This window comes from Mangifera indica, chromosome 14, assembly GCF_011075055.1.
Source record: "Mangifera indica cultivar Alphonso chromosome 14, CATAS_Mindica_2.1, whole genome shotgun sequence".
NCBI classification, from domain to species: Eukaryota; Viridiplantae; Streptophyta; class Magnoliopsida; order Sapindales; family Anacardiaceae; genus Mangifera; species Mangifera indica.
Window position 1 is genome coordinate 5,671,805 of NC_058150.1, and position 17,584 is coordinate 5,689,388.

A 17,584-nucleotide genomic window follows, 5' to 3' on the forward strand; every position below is an offset into this window, starting at 1 on the left:
TATTTATAGGAGAAAGTAGAAGAGTTATAATCTTATTTGTTACAATTTAAATTACAGAAATAACTTCCTATTATTTTACATGAAAACAAAATAATAATCATGCCCCATTATGACAACAAATTTTTGCTTTACTTCATAGACGTGAGATACTAATGGAATGCAAGTTAGCAAGTCATTTCCTCTATTTGAGAGATGTTTACCTTCATGTTGAGTTGTTAGTCATTATTCTTGTAGCTAGTCACACCTTTGGGTCGTGTTTTGTGAGTCTGATCAATAAAGAGTTTTACCATATAACAATTATCTTTCGTTTACAGAGTGGAAGTAGGACTTTGAAACTCTTCGTCTATCAATACAGATTGATGACATAAGATATTTAAAATCTTTGATGAAATCTTGTGGCAAATATATTTCAGTTGATGCAATTAATATTTTGTATGTGTCATGTTGTGTGTCAGTTAAGTTATTTTGTTTCTCGACAAACTCTAATTGGACATGTTTTGTTTGCATCACTAGATAGTTGATATATGTCTTAGGATTGACTTGGATAATAAAGACCACCTCTCATTCTACATTCGTTTTACTATAAAAAGAGAATATCACATTCCTATTATCTCATATCCTGAAAGTGCTTGAGTCTTTGTTTCTATCAGTTCAATTTTTGATAATCTAATACCCCGTTTTTTAACTGTGAAATTGTTATAATTTTATTAGTTATAATTTAAGTTAAAAATATAACTTTCATCACATTGTGTGAATATAAGATAACAATTGTACCTTAGTATGATTGGAAGTTATTCTTTCTATCTTGAATGTGAGATACAGATGGATTGCATGTTATTAGGTTAGGGAAGTCTACTCGCATGTTGAGTCATTACTCATTATTTATGTAGCTAGTTGCATCTTCGGGTGTCATTTTATGAGTTTGATTAAGAAAAAATTTTTAATGTATAACAAATTAAAACACTATCATTACTAAAAAAAGAGGTTTTTTTAATCAAAATCATAAAAATTTCTACTAGTTTATATTGATCATTCATAATTTTTAGTTTTCAAAGGCTTAGACTTTCATTGAGTTTCAGGCTCTTCGGTTTATTTAGCTCATCGGCCACAATTATTAGTGGGCTTGTTAATCTGAGACATTGAATAGTCCAATTTCCTCCTCTTTCACAAATCAGATAATTCTAAGGGTTTTTTTAAAGAAAAAATGTGAGCCTTTGTGGACAAGCGGAGAAATTTTCACTAGCAACCAGAATATTCAACATCATTGAGTACCCACCAATACAAAATCTTTATTGCACGTATAGAAGGCAAGTATTTTGTATGACAAATTTTACTTATAGCTAAAATTATGAATGTAATTAAGCATTCCTGCTCTATCGTTACAAACAGTAGAAGGTGCAAGTTTGTTTATCTTCTAACCGATGAAACTTAGAATACTTCATATCAGAAAAAAGTAAATAAATAAACAATCAAACTTAACTAAAAATATAATTGGATTTTAATGGTTAACAAAACTGGTAAAACTGGACTATCCCATGAAGGTCTGGTTCAAGAAAAGGAGTTGCCGTTATTAGTGAAACCTGATGTTGTGAGTCAAGTCACTGTTATCAGGGTTTGAACCAAAACTGGCTGTGGGTTCCTGTAAATAGAAAACTAAAAGGAAAAACTAAAAGCATAGCTGGACCTGTGTACAAATGTTTCAATATAAGCAACATTTTTTTATTTATATGCAATAAAGAACAAAATCTGATCTTGATTTCTTAGAGTTGAAAGAAGGCGGCACCCAGTGATAATCTGCTCTCTCTTCCTTCTCCCAAAAAAGAAAGAAGATTTTGGTAAATAGTGACTGATGAGGAAAGAAAAATGGTGACGGGTCGTTTGCTTGCATTGATCAAAATGATACATCATATTTATATTTAGAGGATAAGATTTTACTTGGCTTGTCAGCCGCCAAGCTATCAACAATCACAGAGCAGTTAATTTTAGCTACAATTTCTCTCAATGGAACCGTTTCAAGCACAACCGTGACAGGTGCTTTTATCATAATCAACAAGGGGATTTTCCCTGCTTTCTTATCTTCCTGTAGAGATTTTTGAAGCTTTGAATCAACCTCTGTCTGCCCCCGCAATGCAATCTTGATTGTGGTTTTATTATCTTTGGGTTGAGTAAATGCAGGAAGTTTGCCTGAACAAAGAGTTGCGCCTGTGTATTTAACTGTCACCGAGCTTTGTTTGCCATATTTGAAGCCTAAATGGTCATTAGGATTATCAGCTTTAACAAATGCGGTTATTTGAGTATCCAGGCTGAAATCCGGAAGAATGTTGAAGGAATTCACCTGGACTTTGTCAATTTTGTATTTGGGAACCTCAGGTTTATAGGTGGCATAAACAATGTAGGCTGCAATGACGAGAATGAAGATTAAAATGAAGAGGGTGCAGCAACAACAGCATAAACATTTGAGGCAACAGCCTTTTCCACTGCTTGTTTTCTGAAGGTAGGGGTGTTGAGGGTTGTATCGAGGTGGGTTTCTCCGTTGAGGAGGCGGTCTTATGCCAGTGTTTTGCTGCATGGTTCAGCATGACATATTGTGGTTGATTTGCAGGTGCGTCAACTTTGTCCTTATTGTAGCCATGGTTCATTAATAAACTAATTTAACAAGTAACTATGGTCCTTCTCTCTTGTTCCTCTGAACCAGTATCTTCGAAAGGTGCAAAAATATTGATTAATTCTGATCGTTCAGTTGGCTCCGTTGTTTAAGGACAATTTTAATTATGTGTGGACATGAATTAAAATTAATTGCAGCTGCCACTTTTTCTGGTTTCAAACTGATTTCTACTCATTATTTTGATTTTCTATTTTAGACATGCAAGAACCTCTTGACCTGTTTTCTGTTTTTGGCCGTCTAAAGTACATGCATATGCATATGTTAATTAGCTAGGCAAACAAAAATGTAATTTCTGCACCCACCCCGTCCCCAATACAGTAATAATGGAGAATTCTTGTCCCTCGGAAAATGAGACTCAAGCGGTTGTCACCTACCCGGTTAAGAGTTAAGGGATTAAGCAAAGTAAATGACAACTAAGAAATTAAGTACAAGTATTAAGGGCAAACCATTCTTGACCTTTGACTAACAAATTGTGCTCAGTCAGCACGAATTGAAATGCCGTTTTTTCCCCTTAATTTATCACACCTGAAAAGAACATATATCATTCGTTTTATAATATGTTTGGAAATTTTGGAAGCCCCTAGAGCATTTCAGAAAGGCAGCAGGCTAAGTATGACCAAAATATGTGTGAGATGTTGAATGGCAGTTGCTCTTGAAACAATTCGGTGAATCGCGTTTCAATTAATATTGAAGAGAATTTGTACTTGATATTAATGAAAACTCAAAAGAAAGAGGGTTCAGATGGTCCGACCAGAGGACATTAATGGCAATCACATTAGACCCACGCTACTCTATATATTAATAGTTCAAGTAATAAAGAGCTAGAGAGAAATTACTAGTCCAATCCAATCCAAAACCCTTTCGCATTTATGTCTTTTGCCATTGTTTCACGTAAAAAGAAGCACTTCTATTCACTGATTTCCTTTCTTCATTCTATCATCACTTTATCTGTAATCACAAATTCAGAAAGGCTACTCCTGTGAGCACTTGTGATCACCAATCTTCTTATGCATCCTCTTTCATGTGACCTTCCCTTTTCTCACTCCTTACTCCACACTCTTGCCTGTGATTTGCTTCAATACCATCCTCTTTTACCCTCCCATTTATATATTCATCTTCTTCTGCCTCTCCCTTCGTCATCGCCTCTTCTTTAGTAAGAGAAATACAAAGAGTACAAGAAGAAGAAGAAGACATAAAAAATGAAGGGTTCTGTTGGTATTGCTTTATTACTCATTGCCATCTTCTTTGTTCCCTCTGTAACGTCTCTGAGACAGATTGGCCAGCCAAACTCACGTATGACTTCTGCATATTTAACTTCCAATATTATTTAGTTGCATCATATTTTGCTATCATATACTAATTATATTCCGTTAAACAGATCATGGGCATCATCATTATGGAATAATTACAAACCCCGAAGTGTACTGGGAAAGAGTGCAAGGTGTAATGAAGAGAAAGGGCGCTGAGACGCTACAAATAGCAGGGTCAAGTTTGCCAGATTGTTCGCATGCTTGCGGCTCCTGTTCGCCATGCAGACTGGTCATGGTTAGCTTTGTCTGCGCATCACTTGAAGAAGCTGAGACTTGTCCAATGGCTTATAAGTGCATGTGTAATAACAAGTCTTATCCTGTTCCATGACTTCTAACTTCATTTTGTATCATAATCACTGGTAGTTAGGAGTAATCCATCTTTTGATTTGGACTCTTTTGTTCTTTTTTCTTTTTTTGGGAAATTTTTTTTTCTCCAATTTTGCCATGAAATGTAGGCGTGGCTTCCTTTGTGTATTCAAAAGAGTTTGATCTACTTTGTTCCATTCTTATTTTGCCAATGTTTCATTTGCTTTGAAGATACCCTGGGCTACCGTTTAATTTCGTGGTTTACAAAAATAAATAAAACTAAAAAAAAAAAAAAAAAAGACACTATATTGAACGGACATGTATTATTAGTATGTTTTTTTCAGTTCAAGTCCTTTAGGGAGAGAAACCCAAAAAAATATAAGGGCTACTGTGATCCAGCCGCTTGCAGCCATTCTAGCCGGTGAATGGGCTACTTGCATAAGTTGTGCCTGTTTAACTGGTTTGCTCAAGTTTGGCCCAAGTTATTCGATCGAATAATATTATGTGTATAATTTTTTTATATAATTTTATATATAAATAATAATATATTATCATATAGTTATATTATTAAAAATTAAAGATAATATAATACTCAATCACATGATAATATATCATTATTTATACACATAATTTTATTGTATCCGATTTCCATGGGCTACATTAAACACCTTTTCATAATTAGTTGAGATACATGATTTTTTTAAACGTAAAATAAAGTATAAATAATATTTTTATCCAAAGTTAAACTCTAGTTAAGAAATAAAATTACTATTTTATCTTTATATTTTATTTTTTAAAATTATCATATAATTTTAAATTAACAAAAATTAAAAATAATATTTTAAGTATTCTATATAAGCAGTCTCTTCTTTCACTTTCCCTTCAATCTCACTCATTTTTCCTCTTTATCTATAGATTTAGGTGTTTTTATCATATAAGGGTATATTAGGAATAAATTTTAATTGTTAAAATAGGGTCTTTTTTTAAAAAATTAGGGGTTATCAAAAATTTGAAAAAAAGTTTGAGAGTCTTTTAGAAAATTTTTAAAATATTAATATTGTCTAATAATTTAAAAAATGATAATTATACCCTTAAAAAATTAATTATAATGTAACAAATTATAAGTGAAATGTTATATTATAATTATACTTATTGATGTCATATAATAATTTTAAAAAATATGTAAGTTTGAAAATATTCAAAGATTATTTTATAATTTTTTTAATATTTTAAAGATTAAATTATTATATTTAAAATATTTGAACCTATTATTTTTTACTTCAAAATTGATGGATGTTAAAAGTACTATTTAATCCTTATGTCCTTAGTTAGGTTTGAAGTGGAAAAGATTTTTATGTAATTTAGAGGTGGAAATGTGATTATGTCAAACCTTAGGTGGGATAATGTTATTTACTTAAAAAAAACAAAAAGAAGGAACCACCAAGGCAACGAATGAGGGAAGAAGTCGTAAACTAAGCAGAAGTTACGGTTATGGTGAGGGCCTCAACTGAGAGAAACCCGTGAGCTACGGTTTAGGCAAGATTTTAGGAAATTTCTTGGTTTCCAAATCAAAGAACATTGGGAGAGACAAATCAACCCTCTAAACTCCAACCAACAATAAACCAACATTCTTTCTATTCTAAAATCTAATCTTAACAAAAATGCCATCTTCTCCATCTCCATCTTCAAACCTTGTTCACTTTCTTGCCTCCTACTTCTGGACCTCTGGTCCCACCACTCTGCCCCAGTGGAACCCGCTTTTTTCTTTTCATCGTCACCATCGTAACCAATATGTTTTCCTTTCAACACCCATAAAAAGGTATTTTTCCCTTTTTCTCCTTAAGGCTTTGTGTGTCCATTTGTGTGTGTATTCGCTGGGATGCGATTTTCGTCTTGTTTGTCAGTGTTTTCCAGAGCTGAAACACCTGCCACACTTTTTCCCAAAATTTTCATTCTTTTTCATGATGCGACCTCTTTGCACTGTTGGTTTTTTAATGGATGTAATCTTTTCAAGCTTTAAAGTAATGCTAAAAGAGTCCGTTGATTCTATTATTTTTTCTTCTTCATAAAAGCTCGCCTTTTCAGCTTCTGGGTATATCTACATTTTATCCTATTAATTATTCCATTTCTTATGAAACGATAAGGAGTTGAATAATGTGTAGAGATCATGATGAGGCGCAATCATTTTTCACACATTTGTTCAAGCTTTTTATTATTTGTTCTTTTTGTGCTTTTGCTTTCGGTCTAAAAGACTGAAACAACTTCATGTTTAATTTTTGGCCCCCTCACGGGATTAATGAAGGGTAGACAATGCTTTCCTTCTTGTTCTTCTCTTCACAGTGTATTTCCTCACCTTCTAATTAGCACTATTTCTTTTAGAAATTATTGCACTGCAATGTTTTATCTCATGGTGTGCTCCTTACAAGAGTTGATCATTGTTTATTATCATGTTAACAAGAATTGCTCTTGCTGTGCGATGAATATTTAAAATGTGTTTATTTTCTTTCAATTCCTCAAGTCCTTACAAGTGATGAATTGTTTTGTTCAGAATTTAGATGATTTAACTTAAATTCAGTGAAAGATGATCCGCGTATAGCCTTGTGCCCACTTTGCTAGACTCCTCCTTTTAGCAATTAATTGATTCTAGAAGGTTCTTTCAAAATTGAAATGTAGGTTGATGAGGATGAAATCTATTGGAGACAGAAGAAGTATGATGAAGAGTTGGAATGGTCACATAATTCCACTCCTGTGATATCGCAGTTAGCTCAATGTTTCAGTAAGTGTAGATTCCTAACACCCTTCTCAGCATTTCCGCTTTAGCTTAATTTCTGCTTCAAAATAAAAATTTATCATTCCTGTATTTTGTGTCAGCTTTTAATCGAGAATGTTTCTTGATGGGTTCTAACATGACAAGATAAAAAGCATTAATGCAGTTCTTTGTTTTAACCCTATGATTTTAACCTTAATGCATTGATTGACAACATGGAGTGTGGTTCATTCTCCCAAAATAAAAATAGGGTGTCACACATTCTCTTCTTTATTCATTAAGGTGTTCTGCGGAGCCACTGGAATGCTATTAGAGCGACAGTTTTTCTGCAATTAATGTATGCCGATGGCTCAGTAAAGATGTTACACTCTGAGAGACACTGGCTAGGATATATGCAAACGGTAGCACCATCTTGCCTTCTAAGATTAATTTCCTTGATACTTAGTTTGAAGTTACCAGAAAAGAACTGATGCTTCATGTAATTTTGTTCTATCATGCTGAGCAACAGAAACTCCCAAATTGAACCCATCATATACTCTGTTTGGTGAATGAAATACTTGGCACAAATTTCTTAATTACTGCAGCTTTTAATCATATCTTGAGTGCTCCTGGGAATGAAAAATAAGAAACTGTGAAATTGAAGAATTTGACCGATTTCTTATTATTCAATCTATTGACTACAGGACGAAGCTTCCAATATTTATAGAAACTAAAAGCTGGAAAACTGAATCTTCTTGAATACAACTAACAAACATATTTGACCTCTTACTAGCAGTCCTAGCTGTCAGTGCCGGCTCATCAATTAAGAAGACTGTAGCTTGCCACTTTGCCTTTCTACTTCAATGTCCATCCTCAAGCTTTAGTCTTCTTTCATAATGTCCTTCCTCGAACTAAAAGAAAACTCTGGAGCTAAGCTCTTGCACTCTGAAACACATTCAATTTCTTCTTGAAGAATCAAATCCGTCTGCAGTAAATGGCTTTGTTAATAGACCTGCAATTTGCTCGTAAGTTGGTATATATATTACCTGCAGTTTCTGATTTACAGCTAGATCTCTGATGAAATGCACATCAAGCTCAGTGTGCTTAGTTTTAGGATCATAGGCTAGTGCTGCTTCTTCTTGGTTGTCTCACCACAGAATAGGTCTGTTTGATAACTTGATTCCAAGTACCAGCAAGAAGGAACAAATCCAAACTACTATGACTGCTTGAGAAAGTGACCTGTACTCACTTTCTGTGCTTGAACTGCTACAGTAATTTGTTTTCTTGAATCCCAGGAAACAAGATTTCCATAAAAGTATATGCAATTACCACTCACAGACTTTCTGTTGTCAGTATCACTAGCACAATCAGCATTTGAGAAACCTTCAACTTGATATCTTCCTCCTGGAATGAAGTAGAGACCATGATCCTCTTTAGATATTTAGGGATTCTTTTTACTGTAGACCAGTGTACAGTGTTGGAGCCTGCAAGAATTGACTCAATTTGTTTACAGAAAAAGATAGTTCAGGTCTGAAAAAATGGTAGCTTACTGAAAGCTTCCAATGCTCCTGTACATATTTCTATCTCTCAAATGCTTTCCTTCTGTCTTAACGAACTTGCGCCCCATAACCATTGGTATGGGACAAGTTTTACTTTGATCTAAATCAGTTCTTACTAGAAGATCCTGAATATACTTAATTTGAGACAAGTGCAGCCCTCCAGTAGTATCTTTGCTGGCTTCAATCCCAAGAAAATGCCCTTCTGATCCTAGTTCTTTAAGAGCAAATTTCTTATTAAGATTTGAGATGGCTTGAGCTATTAATTTTGCACAGCTTCCTGTACCTAAATGTCATCTACATACACCAGTAGCATGACAATATGACTTGCTTTTCAACAGATAAAAAACAAGTATCAGATTTGGCATTTCAAATCTAATCAAGGCTTTGCTAAGTTTATGAAACAAGGCTTTTAGAGCTGGTTTTGAAACATATAGTGCTTTGTCTAGTTTACACACATCACTAGTATACCTACAATCCACAAATCTTTCTGCCTTCTCCATATTGACATTTTCAGTTAGATATCATTGAGAAAGGCATTATTAATTCGTTTGATATCTTATCCAACTTAACAGCCAAAGTAATAACAATTCTTACCACAGAAGTGTTAACTAGTAGACTATAAGCCTCAAAGAAGTCGATACCTGCAATTTGAAGAAATCGCTTAGCGATGGGCCTTGCTTTGTACCTAAAGACAGTACTATCAGGACAAAATTTAACTCTGAAAACCACTTATAGCCTACAAATTTCATGCCTGGGCTCCTAGAAGCAGGTCCCAAGTCTTGTTTTGCATGAATGAATTATATTCGTTTGTCATGGCCTGCTTCCAGTGGGCAGTCGCAATTGCTTCTGAGACAGTTAAGGGTAATGATGTAGTGGAAGAAGCTAGGTACACTTAAGGTTTAAGAATCCCTGCTTAGCTTCTATTATCATGGGATGACAATTAGCAGGAGTAGATAAACTGTCATTTGAATCAGAATTACTGACTCTTAGAGAATCTGCTAAATCTGGTCTTACAGGAGACTAATAAGCACTTGAATTCCTATTAGAATGAGTATGTGTTGTTTCATGATTAAAATGAGTGTGCTTAAAGAATCATCAAGTGAGTACTCACCATTTTGAGAGATAGAACATGTTCTCCTTGGTGTTGCCAGTTGTGGACTGAAATCAGCTTGAGAATCCCAAGAACTAGTGGGGAAAAGATTTAATATGGAAATGCAGATTCATTGAAACTAACATCCCTTCAAGTATAAATCTTTCCTGAACTATGCAAACATATGTAACCTTTGTGTTGAGTAATATAGCAGGAAACACACACTTTGTGGAATGAAATTGAAATATATGTTTATTGTGTGGTCTTATAAAGGGAAAACAAACACATCCAAAACATTTTAGAAAAGTATAGTTATGCTTATGTTTAGACAAAGCTTGGAAGGTGATATATTTTGAAGAACGATAGCAGCTACAAAGGCTTCCCACCAGAAGGTGAAAGGTAGAGATGTTTGTGCAAGCAAGGTTGATATTGTTTCTACTACATATCTGTGTTTTCTCCCTATCCTTCGATTTTGGCACTGAGCATATAGACAGAAAGTTCTAAAACCTGTCCCATGTGTTTAAGATAAGGTATAAAGGGTTTAGATTCTTTTTTTTCTTTTGGGTAAGTCAAAGGGTTTAAATTCTTCTCCATTATTAGACTACAAGATTTTGAGTTTGCTATTTGCAAGTTTTTCAGTGAGAGTGTGACAATGAACAAAAACTGAGAAAGCTTATGATTTAGTGACTAGAGGGTATATCCGACTGTATGTTGAATAATAATCAACAAAAGCTATATAGTACTTAAAACCTGAAGTAGAATCTAAAGGTGCGAGTCTCCACAAATCTGTATGCACTTGTTCTAAAGGAGACTTTGCCTTTGAATTTGAACAAGGAAAATGTAATTAATGAAATTTACCTATTGACATGCATTACAAAATTCAGGAAAAGACTTATTGCAAGAGACATTTTTAGGTTGAATTTTTCTTGTTGACATTATTGTTTTGAGCACATAAGCATTTGAATGACCAAGCCTTCTGTGTAACAAAGTAAGATCAGAAGAAGTAGCAAAAAATCTAGAAGTAACAGCACTTTGATATTAGAATTTGTCATCCTTACAGAATCACATTCAGTTTGTGTGCTATGGTATTTACAAAGTGAATTACAAAAATTGACTGAATGAAGTACATTTGCAAAATGCAAATTTGAAGTAATCTGTGATGATAAGATAGCAAGCAAAGATTATGCATCCTTTGTATATGTGAAATTTGAACTTAGGGTTTAACTTGTGGTATAACGAGTTTGATAGACTCTCTGATTGTTCCTGCAAAAATTAGTCACTCACACCAGGATTTGTAAAGAACAAGATCAAATTCACTCAATCAACCATAGGTTTGTATGAGGAAAATTTAGTAATATTGCTATAGGGAAATGTTGATTACAACCGGCTCATAAATTACGACTATTAGAGGTGTCTATACCTCCTTATTACAAATTCATTCTCAAAAACATAATCCTTCTCACTCTCCCCATCTCCTACTTATATACACTACCAAGCATTGTTTCCTTCCTTTTTTGCTTCTGCCACCTGGGTCTTCTTTTGTAACCTTTTTGCTTTTTTGCTATTTCTCCTTTTTTACATGCTCCTCTCCTTCTTCTCATACATACTTTAAGGGTCTAACAATCTCCTTCCTTCCCCTTCCTCTCCCTTCCCCCAAAAAAGGCAATTTCACCTTGTCCTCAAGGTGAAAATCAGGGAATCAAGCTTGAATTAGAACAAAGTCTTCCCAAGAATTTTTAAAATCTGGAAGTCTTTGCCATCGTATAACAGCCTGCAGAGTTCCATCATCCAAATTTCTTATGTTTTTCACTGTTGTGGGCTTGAGTTGTAACTCTAGATCAATAGACAAACAAGGGGGGGAGGGAGGGGTTGGCTACTAATAGTATCTCCAATGGATTTTTTTAACTGAGATATATGGAAGATAAGGTGGATTTTTGCATCAGGTAGCAATTCCAGCTTGTAGGCCACTTCCCCAACACATTCCACTACTTGATAAGGCCCATAAAATCGAGAGCCAAGTTTTTCATTGAGGCGTCTAGTTAAGGAGTGGAGACAGTAGGGCTGCAGCTTAAGAAAAAAACCCAGTCGTCCACCTGTAATTTCACCTCCCATTGGCTGGTGTCAATATATTTATTCATTTGTTGTTGGGCTTTCAACAAGTTGATTTTCAACTCATCTAAAATCAGATTGCGCTTTTTGAGTTGGTTAGCCACTTCTTCATTGGAGAAAAGCTTGTCCATGAACTGTAAAAGTGTGCGGGGGTTGGGACCCGATAAATCCTTAAATGGTGTCATATCTATCGCTACATGAAATGTCATATTGAACCAGTATTCATTCCATGGTAGCCATTTAATCCATTTTCGTGGCTATGTACTAACAAAGCAACGTAAATACGTTTCTAAACTACGATCTACTACTTCCATTTGACACTTAGATTGAGGGTGGTAGGCTGAATTATACTACAATTTGGTTCCTGTCGCCCTGAAAAGTTTCAACAAAAAATGACTCATGAAGATCTTGTCTTGAGCAGTTACAATAGAGGTAGGATATCCATGGAGCTTCACTATTTCCAGACCTTGAAATTGCCTTTGTGGAGGTTGGTTGGAGTCACAGAATTGTAGAGCAAGGTCGTGAACTGTTCGAAGCTCTGTTATTCATCAACAAGGAAGAGTAAGTCTGGTTCTGCATCTCAAACTCTGTGTGTTTTAATGTTGTTAATAACCTCCTCCGTGTGCTCTAATGCCAAGATCGGAAAATAAGAAACTGAGAAATTGAAGAATTTGACTGATTTCTTATAATTCAATCCATTGATTACAGAGGAAGCTTACAATATTTATAGAAACTAAAAACTGGAAAACTAAACCTGCGTGAATACAACTTGCATATTTGACCTCTTACTAGCAGTCCTAGCTGGCAGTGCCAGCTCATCAATTAAGAAGACTGAAGCTTGCCTTTTCAGCTTTCTACTTCAACAGTGCTGAAATTTAAAAACTGATTTTTCCTTTTTATTATATATTTTTTTATGTTCTTTATCATTTATTAACATATTTTGCTTCTTGTTTTGACTCAAACTCAAAAGGCTCCTGTTTTTTCAAGAGTTGTTACAGACATTAGAATCATGGTAATGGAAACTATTAAATATGAAATTTACCAAGTTCAAGGCTGCTCAGCTGCTTGTTTAACTATTCAACTTTTCAATTAAGGTGATTGAACTGAATTATTACCCTTAGTGCATGATCTGTTATCTCACTCATCAGTTTCTGGAAATTGTAGCTAGTGCTATGGTTGGACCACTATCATGGATAGGAGGGCTCTTCAACCGTGCAAACAATAGACGTAATGAGAAGTTTAGCAACTACACTTTGACAGCTCGTCAGGTAAGGAAATGCTCATTAAGGGTCTTCTGCCATCCAGCACTCTCTCAATTTTTGCATCTTTTTTTCTGTCACTCTCATGCATATATGCATAGACAAATAACAGTGTCTATGCATGCAAGTTATACATGTAGATTGTGTCATTTGTTCAATAGCATATAGGAGTCAATATACAGAAACCTATTCAGATAGGTATCTGGTTAGCTGCTTAAAAGCTAATTTGTTTTGCTTTCTTTTGCTAGGGTGTCAGTGCAATGACATCATGCTAAAAGAATTTACGGATTGTTTTATTGCAACAATGAAAAGCTGAATTCCTTATTTTAACTTGTTATAAAACTATGCATAGTACTAATTTGGGTACTAATGATGATGTATCAATAAGTGATTAGGTGATTTTGAATTAATGATAAAATAACATCTAATTATATAGTTACATATCATTATTGGTGCCCAAATTGATACTCATTATAAGTAAACATAATATCACCCTTTAACTAGTGGGATTGATGTGATGTGTTCTCTTGTAATTTCATTTTTCATGCTTTGGTCTTACCTTTTGTTTTTAAAATTCTTACTAGGAACAAATACTTAAAAGACTTAAAGAGCGATTACAAACTCCTTTTGACGAGAATCGCCCCGATCATCAAGTATTTTCTTCATTCTTCTTAGACTTTTTAATTTTTTCTTAAACTTTTTCTTCCATGCTTATCCTGGTGTTGATTTGAGTAAACTATAGAAGCAAGTGCATCAATCAGACTTTTTAATATGGCAATTTATGACATTTCTATGGATTATCAACATGGCACTTGATCTTTTCAGGCAAATCTTGCACTCCCTTCCCTATGATCTTTGGTATGAGCAAAATAGGGTACCATGATCTGAATAGGCTTAATTACTATCGGGACAAAAACACATTTTTTGTAGTTCTCAGTGCTACATCTGAGGAACAGTATCTGTTGATGCCTGATTGACTGCACATCTCATGTCTGTGTATAGTTATTTTCTCTTGCACATTCATTGTAGATGTGCATGGTTCTGAGCTTCAGTCTTATCTTATTTTTATATTGCTTGTAATAATGCTTTATGCCAAATGGATTGATAGATCTCATTTGCATTTTTAAATGACAGGAATCTCTTAGAGCACTATGGGATATTGCCTTTCCAGATGTTGCTCTGAATGGATTAATCTCTGAGCAATGGAAAGAAATGGGATGGCAAGGTCCTAATCCATCAACTGACTTTAGGTACATTTCTTTTATGTGAAGATACTTTATAAATTGGGTGAGAGCTATTACAGGAGCAATTTCTGTAATCATCCTTCTTAACAGAAAAAATGAAAAGAAAATATACCGTTTGGAGGCTCATATGATAAGAGCATCAATCTAGATAATGAACATAAAATGAACAGCAGGTGATTCCAATTTCTATTGAAATGGTATGAAACTTTGAGTTTTTCTTATTCTGATGTCCCAATAATGGTTTGCTATGAGCTTCAAATTAGAGAAGGAATGCCTTTAGGAACCTTGAAAACTTGGTTATTTCTGATGCCACAATAATACATGAGATTGAAAAAAGGGTATAATTTTCTAAAGAATTACAACATTTCAAACTGATTTCGACTTCTCTTACTAGGGGTTGCGGTTTTATTGCTCTTGAAAACTTACTGTTTTTCGCCAGGACTTATCCAGTAAGTCTCTATTCTGTTGTATGGCTACTGTAAGAAATTATAATAAATTATAATATTTTCTTCTCGTTTTTCTGAACTCTTGGTATACTACTCTATTTCTGTTCGGTTGCATGGATGTCTGGATGTCTAAATTTTAGCAGAAATGAGTTATACTTGTTACTAATTGTATAAACATTCAAATGAAGGCATCTTTTCGTAGGTTGTTGTTCAAGCAAGATGGTAAACGAGCAACTTGGGAATACCCATTTGCTGTTGCTGGCATTAATGTGTCATTTATGTTGATTCAGATGTTGGATTTATTCACAGGTTTGTTAACAAGTTCATTAGTGTCTGATATTGCATTCAGTTGTTTAGCCTATCAGTGTCTGAAAAGTAAGAATTAGATTCACCGGCAAAGGTGTTTGGTTATTAAATCAAATTGTTCTATCAATAGTGGTCATTATCCTACTGTTTCATCAATAAAATTTGAGGTTTTCCATTTGATGAACTTATCTTTTCAATTTTGTACAAAATCTTTCTCTATTTTCTCTTTCCTGCCATTCAGACTTATCAATCACCTCACATATGTACTTGTTCAATTAAACTCAAGCTCTACATTTTGAGTTACCATGCTGCCCAAATATATCGTTAATTTTTTCCTGATAAATATTATATCTTTAAGGCCTGCCATTATTTGTACTGTCAGCGATAGCAGGACCCAGAATAGAAGAAAAAAATTTTGAATTTCTTGCTGCCTTTGGACCAATAGTTATCAAGTGTGAATATGAAATCCTTCATTATTTACGTAAAATCTGTAGTAAAAAAAGTTTTAATTTCTCTAATGTTTCTTACATTTTTTTGCAGATAAACCAAGGTGTCTGCCAGGAATCAATTTTGTTAGAATGTTAGGAGGTAAAAGGATTTCAACTTTAATCACTTTAGGATCAAGTATCATAGCATTTCTTGAAGTGATAATGAGTTTCCAATTTCCAAGTTCTTTAGCTCATGATTTGATTGTTCACATTTGCAGAAGACGAACAAGCCTTTGATGTACTCTACTGTATAGCTTTTGAATTGATGGATGCTCAGTGGCTGGCAATGCATGCTTCCTATATGGAGTTTAATGTATTCTCTCTCTCTTTCTTTCTCTCTCTCTTTCTTTCTCTCTCAATCACACACTTCAGGAAAATGTTTATATATTTTAATAGTGCAAGCATGCTTGGTATTTTGGGTATCACATTTGCCAAGAATATGTCACTGCTGGCTACTGAACCTTCTCTTTCTTTAACATGTTAATAATACTGCTTGATGGCATTAGGTGATATTAAATTCAATATATTCATGATGTTAAATCTGTTACCATTTTCAATGTGAGTCTCATAGTATATATCCATTCTTGCAGGAAGTTTTAAAAGTAACCCGGGGGCAATTGGAGAGAGAATTTGCTTTGGAAGATGTTCATCGGGTGCATGATTTACCGGCATACAACCTGTTGTACCACTAACCTCTTTTCTCTGCAACTCTTTGAGTAAATGAAACTGAATATTTTGATCCAAAGACCTATCCAGGAAGAGCTACTCCAGGACAGTATGTTTTTGAGGTTTTTACAGCTGATATTCATACAGGGCAATGGACGCTGCTCAAGATAACAGAGTTTTGTGGATCAATTTGGCAGCAAACCCTGCAAAAACTAAATTGACTGTAGCTAAATTTTCAGATTGACATAGACTCTTGTTATCTATTATTAGCAATATTGGCGATTTTATGTCGATCAATGCTAAAGACCAAAGATAAGACAACGTCAATGATCGATTGATTGTCACCTATTTTGGGTTGCAGTTTCCAGGTAATGACATGTTGGATTTTTGTCATAATAATCTGTTAAGATAACTTATGCAGAAAGTTTAGTTTATTTAGATGATGCTGTTGTCAATATGATGCTTAGATTTTCTAGATAGCTGCTTATTTTAAAAGAGTGTATTTATTAGCTACTGTAATTCGCCCCATGTGTTAAAGGTGATATTGCTTTCAAGTGACCATGGGATGCCTTCAAAATTATTAACGCCACATGTTTTTATACAAATTCATTGATAACCTTGCATTAAGATCAATCACAGTAAACCCTAATGGCGTGGCATGGACTGCCAAGATTGTGATGAGGGCATTTATATCACAATATAAAGATGGGTTTAACAATGTCGGGTTGCTGGTGGATGTGGGTGGCGGCAACCACTGCAAGCTGGCTGGGATTTCGAAAACCTATCCACACATTAAAGGTATAAGCTTTGGTTTGCCAAATGTTGGAGGTAACATGTCTAGAGAGGCCAATCCTAATGCTGACGCCATTTTCATGAAGGAAATAGTTTAATAATAAAATTATATGTATAAATAATGTGTGTAAATAAAGATATCATTATTATGATTTGGTATTATTTTATCTTAAATTTAAAATTATCCAATCATATAATGATATATTATTATTTGTACATAAAATTATGCACATAGCATCACTATAAAAAAGATTGTTCAATGGGGTACTTTCTAAATCCAATTATCTTATTTCATTTATATTGCCTCTAAAAAGGTTCTTAATGTTCAAAATTTAAAGGTTTCAATCAAAACCAAACCCTTAAAACAAAATTGAACTTTTTTTTTTAGTTTTTTTTATAAGTAAAATTAAACTTTTCTATGTGCTAAAAAGGGCTGTTTGGTTGTCAAGGTCCCCACTTCTGTATGTAACAGATTGGCCTTGTTTGGGTTAGGCCCAACTCATTCAATGGGCATGGATGCAACTTCTGACCCAAAGCATACTTATCCAAAGAGCACGGTTAATCAAGTCAGAGATGGTATATTTTGCTGTTGGCGTAG

General features: G+C 34.2%; 3 protein-coding genes across 6 annotated transcripts; 2 read left to right on the plus strand and 1 right to left on the minus strand.

Moving 5' to 3' along the window:
- Positions 1 to 1,607: 1,607 nt before the first annotated feature.
- Positions 1,608 to 2,569, minus strand: LOC123196568 (NDR1/HIN1-like protein 6). Its single transcript, XM_044610623.1, has 2 exons — positions 1,936 to 2,569; positions 1,608 to 1,639 (listed from the first exon to the last, which is right to left on the minus strand). Exons 1-2 carry the CDS (start codon positions 2,567 to 2,569, stop codon positions 1,608 to 1,610), a joined length of 666 nt encoding a protein of 221 aa, XP_044466558.1.
- A 1,260-nt stretch (positions 2,570 to 3,829) lies between these two features.
- On the plus strand, positions 3,830 to 4,513 carry LOC123197029 (protein EPIDERMAL PATTERNING FACTOR 1-like). The gene is made up of 2 exons (XM_044611210.1): positions 3,830 to 3,958; positions 4,044 to 4,513. The coding sequence occupies exons 1-2, from the start codon at positions 3,865 to 3,867 to the stop codon at positions 4,301 to 4,303; spliced, it is 354 nt and encodes a 117-aa protein (XP_044467145.1). The 5' UTR covers positions 3,830 to 3,864; the 3' UTR covers positions 4,304 to 4,513.
- Positions 4,514 to 5,765: 1,252 nt separating this feature from the next.
- LOC123195901 (ELMO domain-containing protein B-like) lies at positions 5,766 to 16,755 on the plus strand. 4 transcript variants are annotated; one of them, XM_044609765.1, is made up of 11 exons: positions 5,766 to 6,100; positions 6,955 to 7,057; positions 12,207 to 12,346; positions 12,950 to 13,053; positions 13,629 to 13,697; positions 14,179 to 14,294; positions 14,683 to 14,737; positions 14,923 to 15,043; positions 15,581 to 15,628; positions 15,747 to 15,841; positions 16,119 to 16,755. In XM_044609765.1, the coding sequence occupies exons 4-11, from the start codon at positions 12,958 to 12,960 to the stop codon at positions 16,218 to 16,220; spliced, it is 702 nt and encodes a 233-aa protein (XP_044465700.1). In that variant the 5' UTR covers positions 5,766 to 6,100; positions 6,955 to 7,057; positions 12,207 to 12,346; positions 12,950 to 12,957; the 3' UTR covers positions 16,221 to 16,755. The 4 variants fall into 4 exon arrangements, with proteins under 4 accessions (XP_044465700.1, XP_044465702.1, XP_044465699.1 ...); XM_044609767.1 differs by lacking the exon at positions 12,207 to 12,346; XM_044609763.1 differs by lacking the exons at positions 5,766 to 6,100; positions 12,207 to 12,346 and adding an exon at positions 6,196 to 6,622.
- Positions 16,756 to 17,584: the final 829 nt, after the last annotated feature.

Bases quoted from the DNA above. Each gene is read 5' to 3' on its own strand.
- LOC123196568 (XM_044610623.1), bottom strand. From the start codon at position 2,569: ATGCAGCAAAACACTGGCATAAGACCGCCTCCTCAACGGAGAAACCCA. The intron at 1,640-1,935 runs GTAAAATCTTAT...TTCTATTTACAG, and splicing joins CTTGGCGGCTGACAAGCCAA to GAACCCACAGCCAGTTTTGG.
- LOC123197029 (XM_044611210.1), top strand. From the start codon at position 3,865: ATGAAGGGTTCTGTTGGTATTGCTTTATTACTCATTGCCATCTTCTTT. The intron at 3,959-4,043 runs GTATGACTTCTG...TCCGTTAAACAG, and splicing joins GATTGGCCAGCCAAACTCAC to ATCATGGGCATCATCATTAT.
- LOC123195901 (XM_044609763.1), top strand. From the start codon at position 6,578: ATGAAGGGTAGACAATGCTTTCCTTCTTGTTCTTCTCTTCACAGT. The intron at 14,738-14,922 runs GTAAGTCTCTAT...ATTCAAATGAAG, and splicing joins TTTTCGCCAGGACTTATCCA to GCATCTTTTCGTAGGTTGTT. The intron at 15,044-15,580 runs GTTTGTTAACAA...ATTTTTTTGCAG, and splicing joins GATGTTGGATTTATTCACAG to ATAAACCAAGGTGTCTGCCA.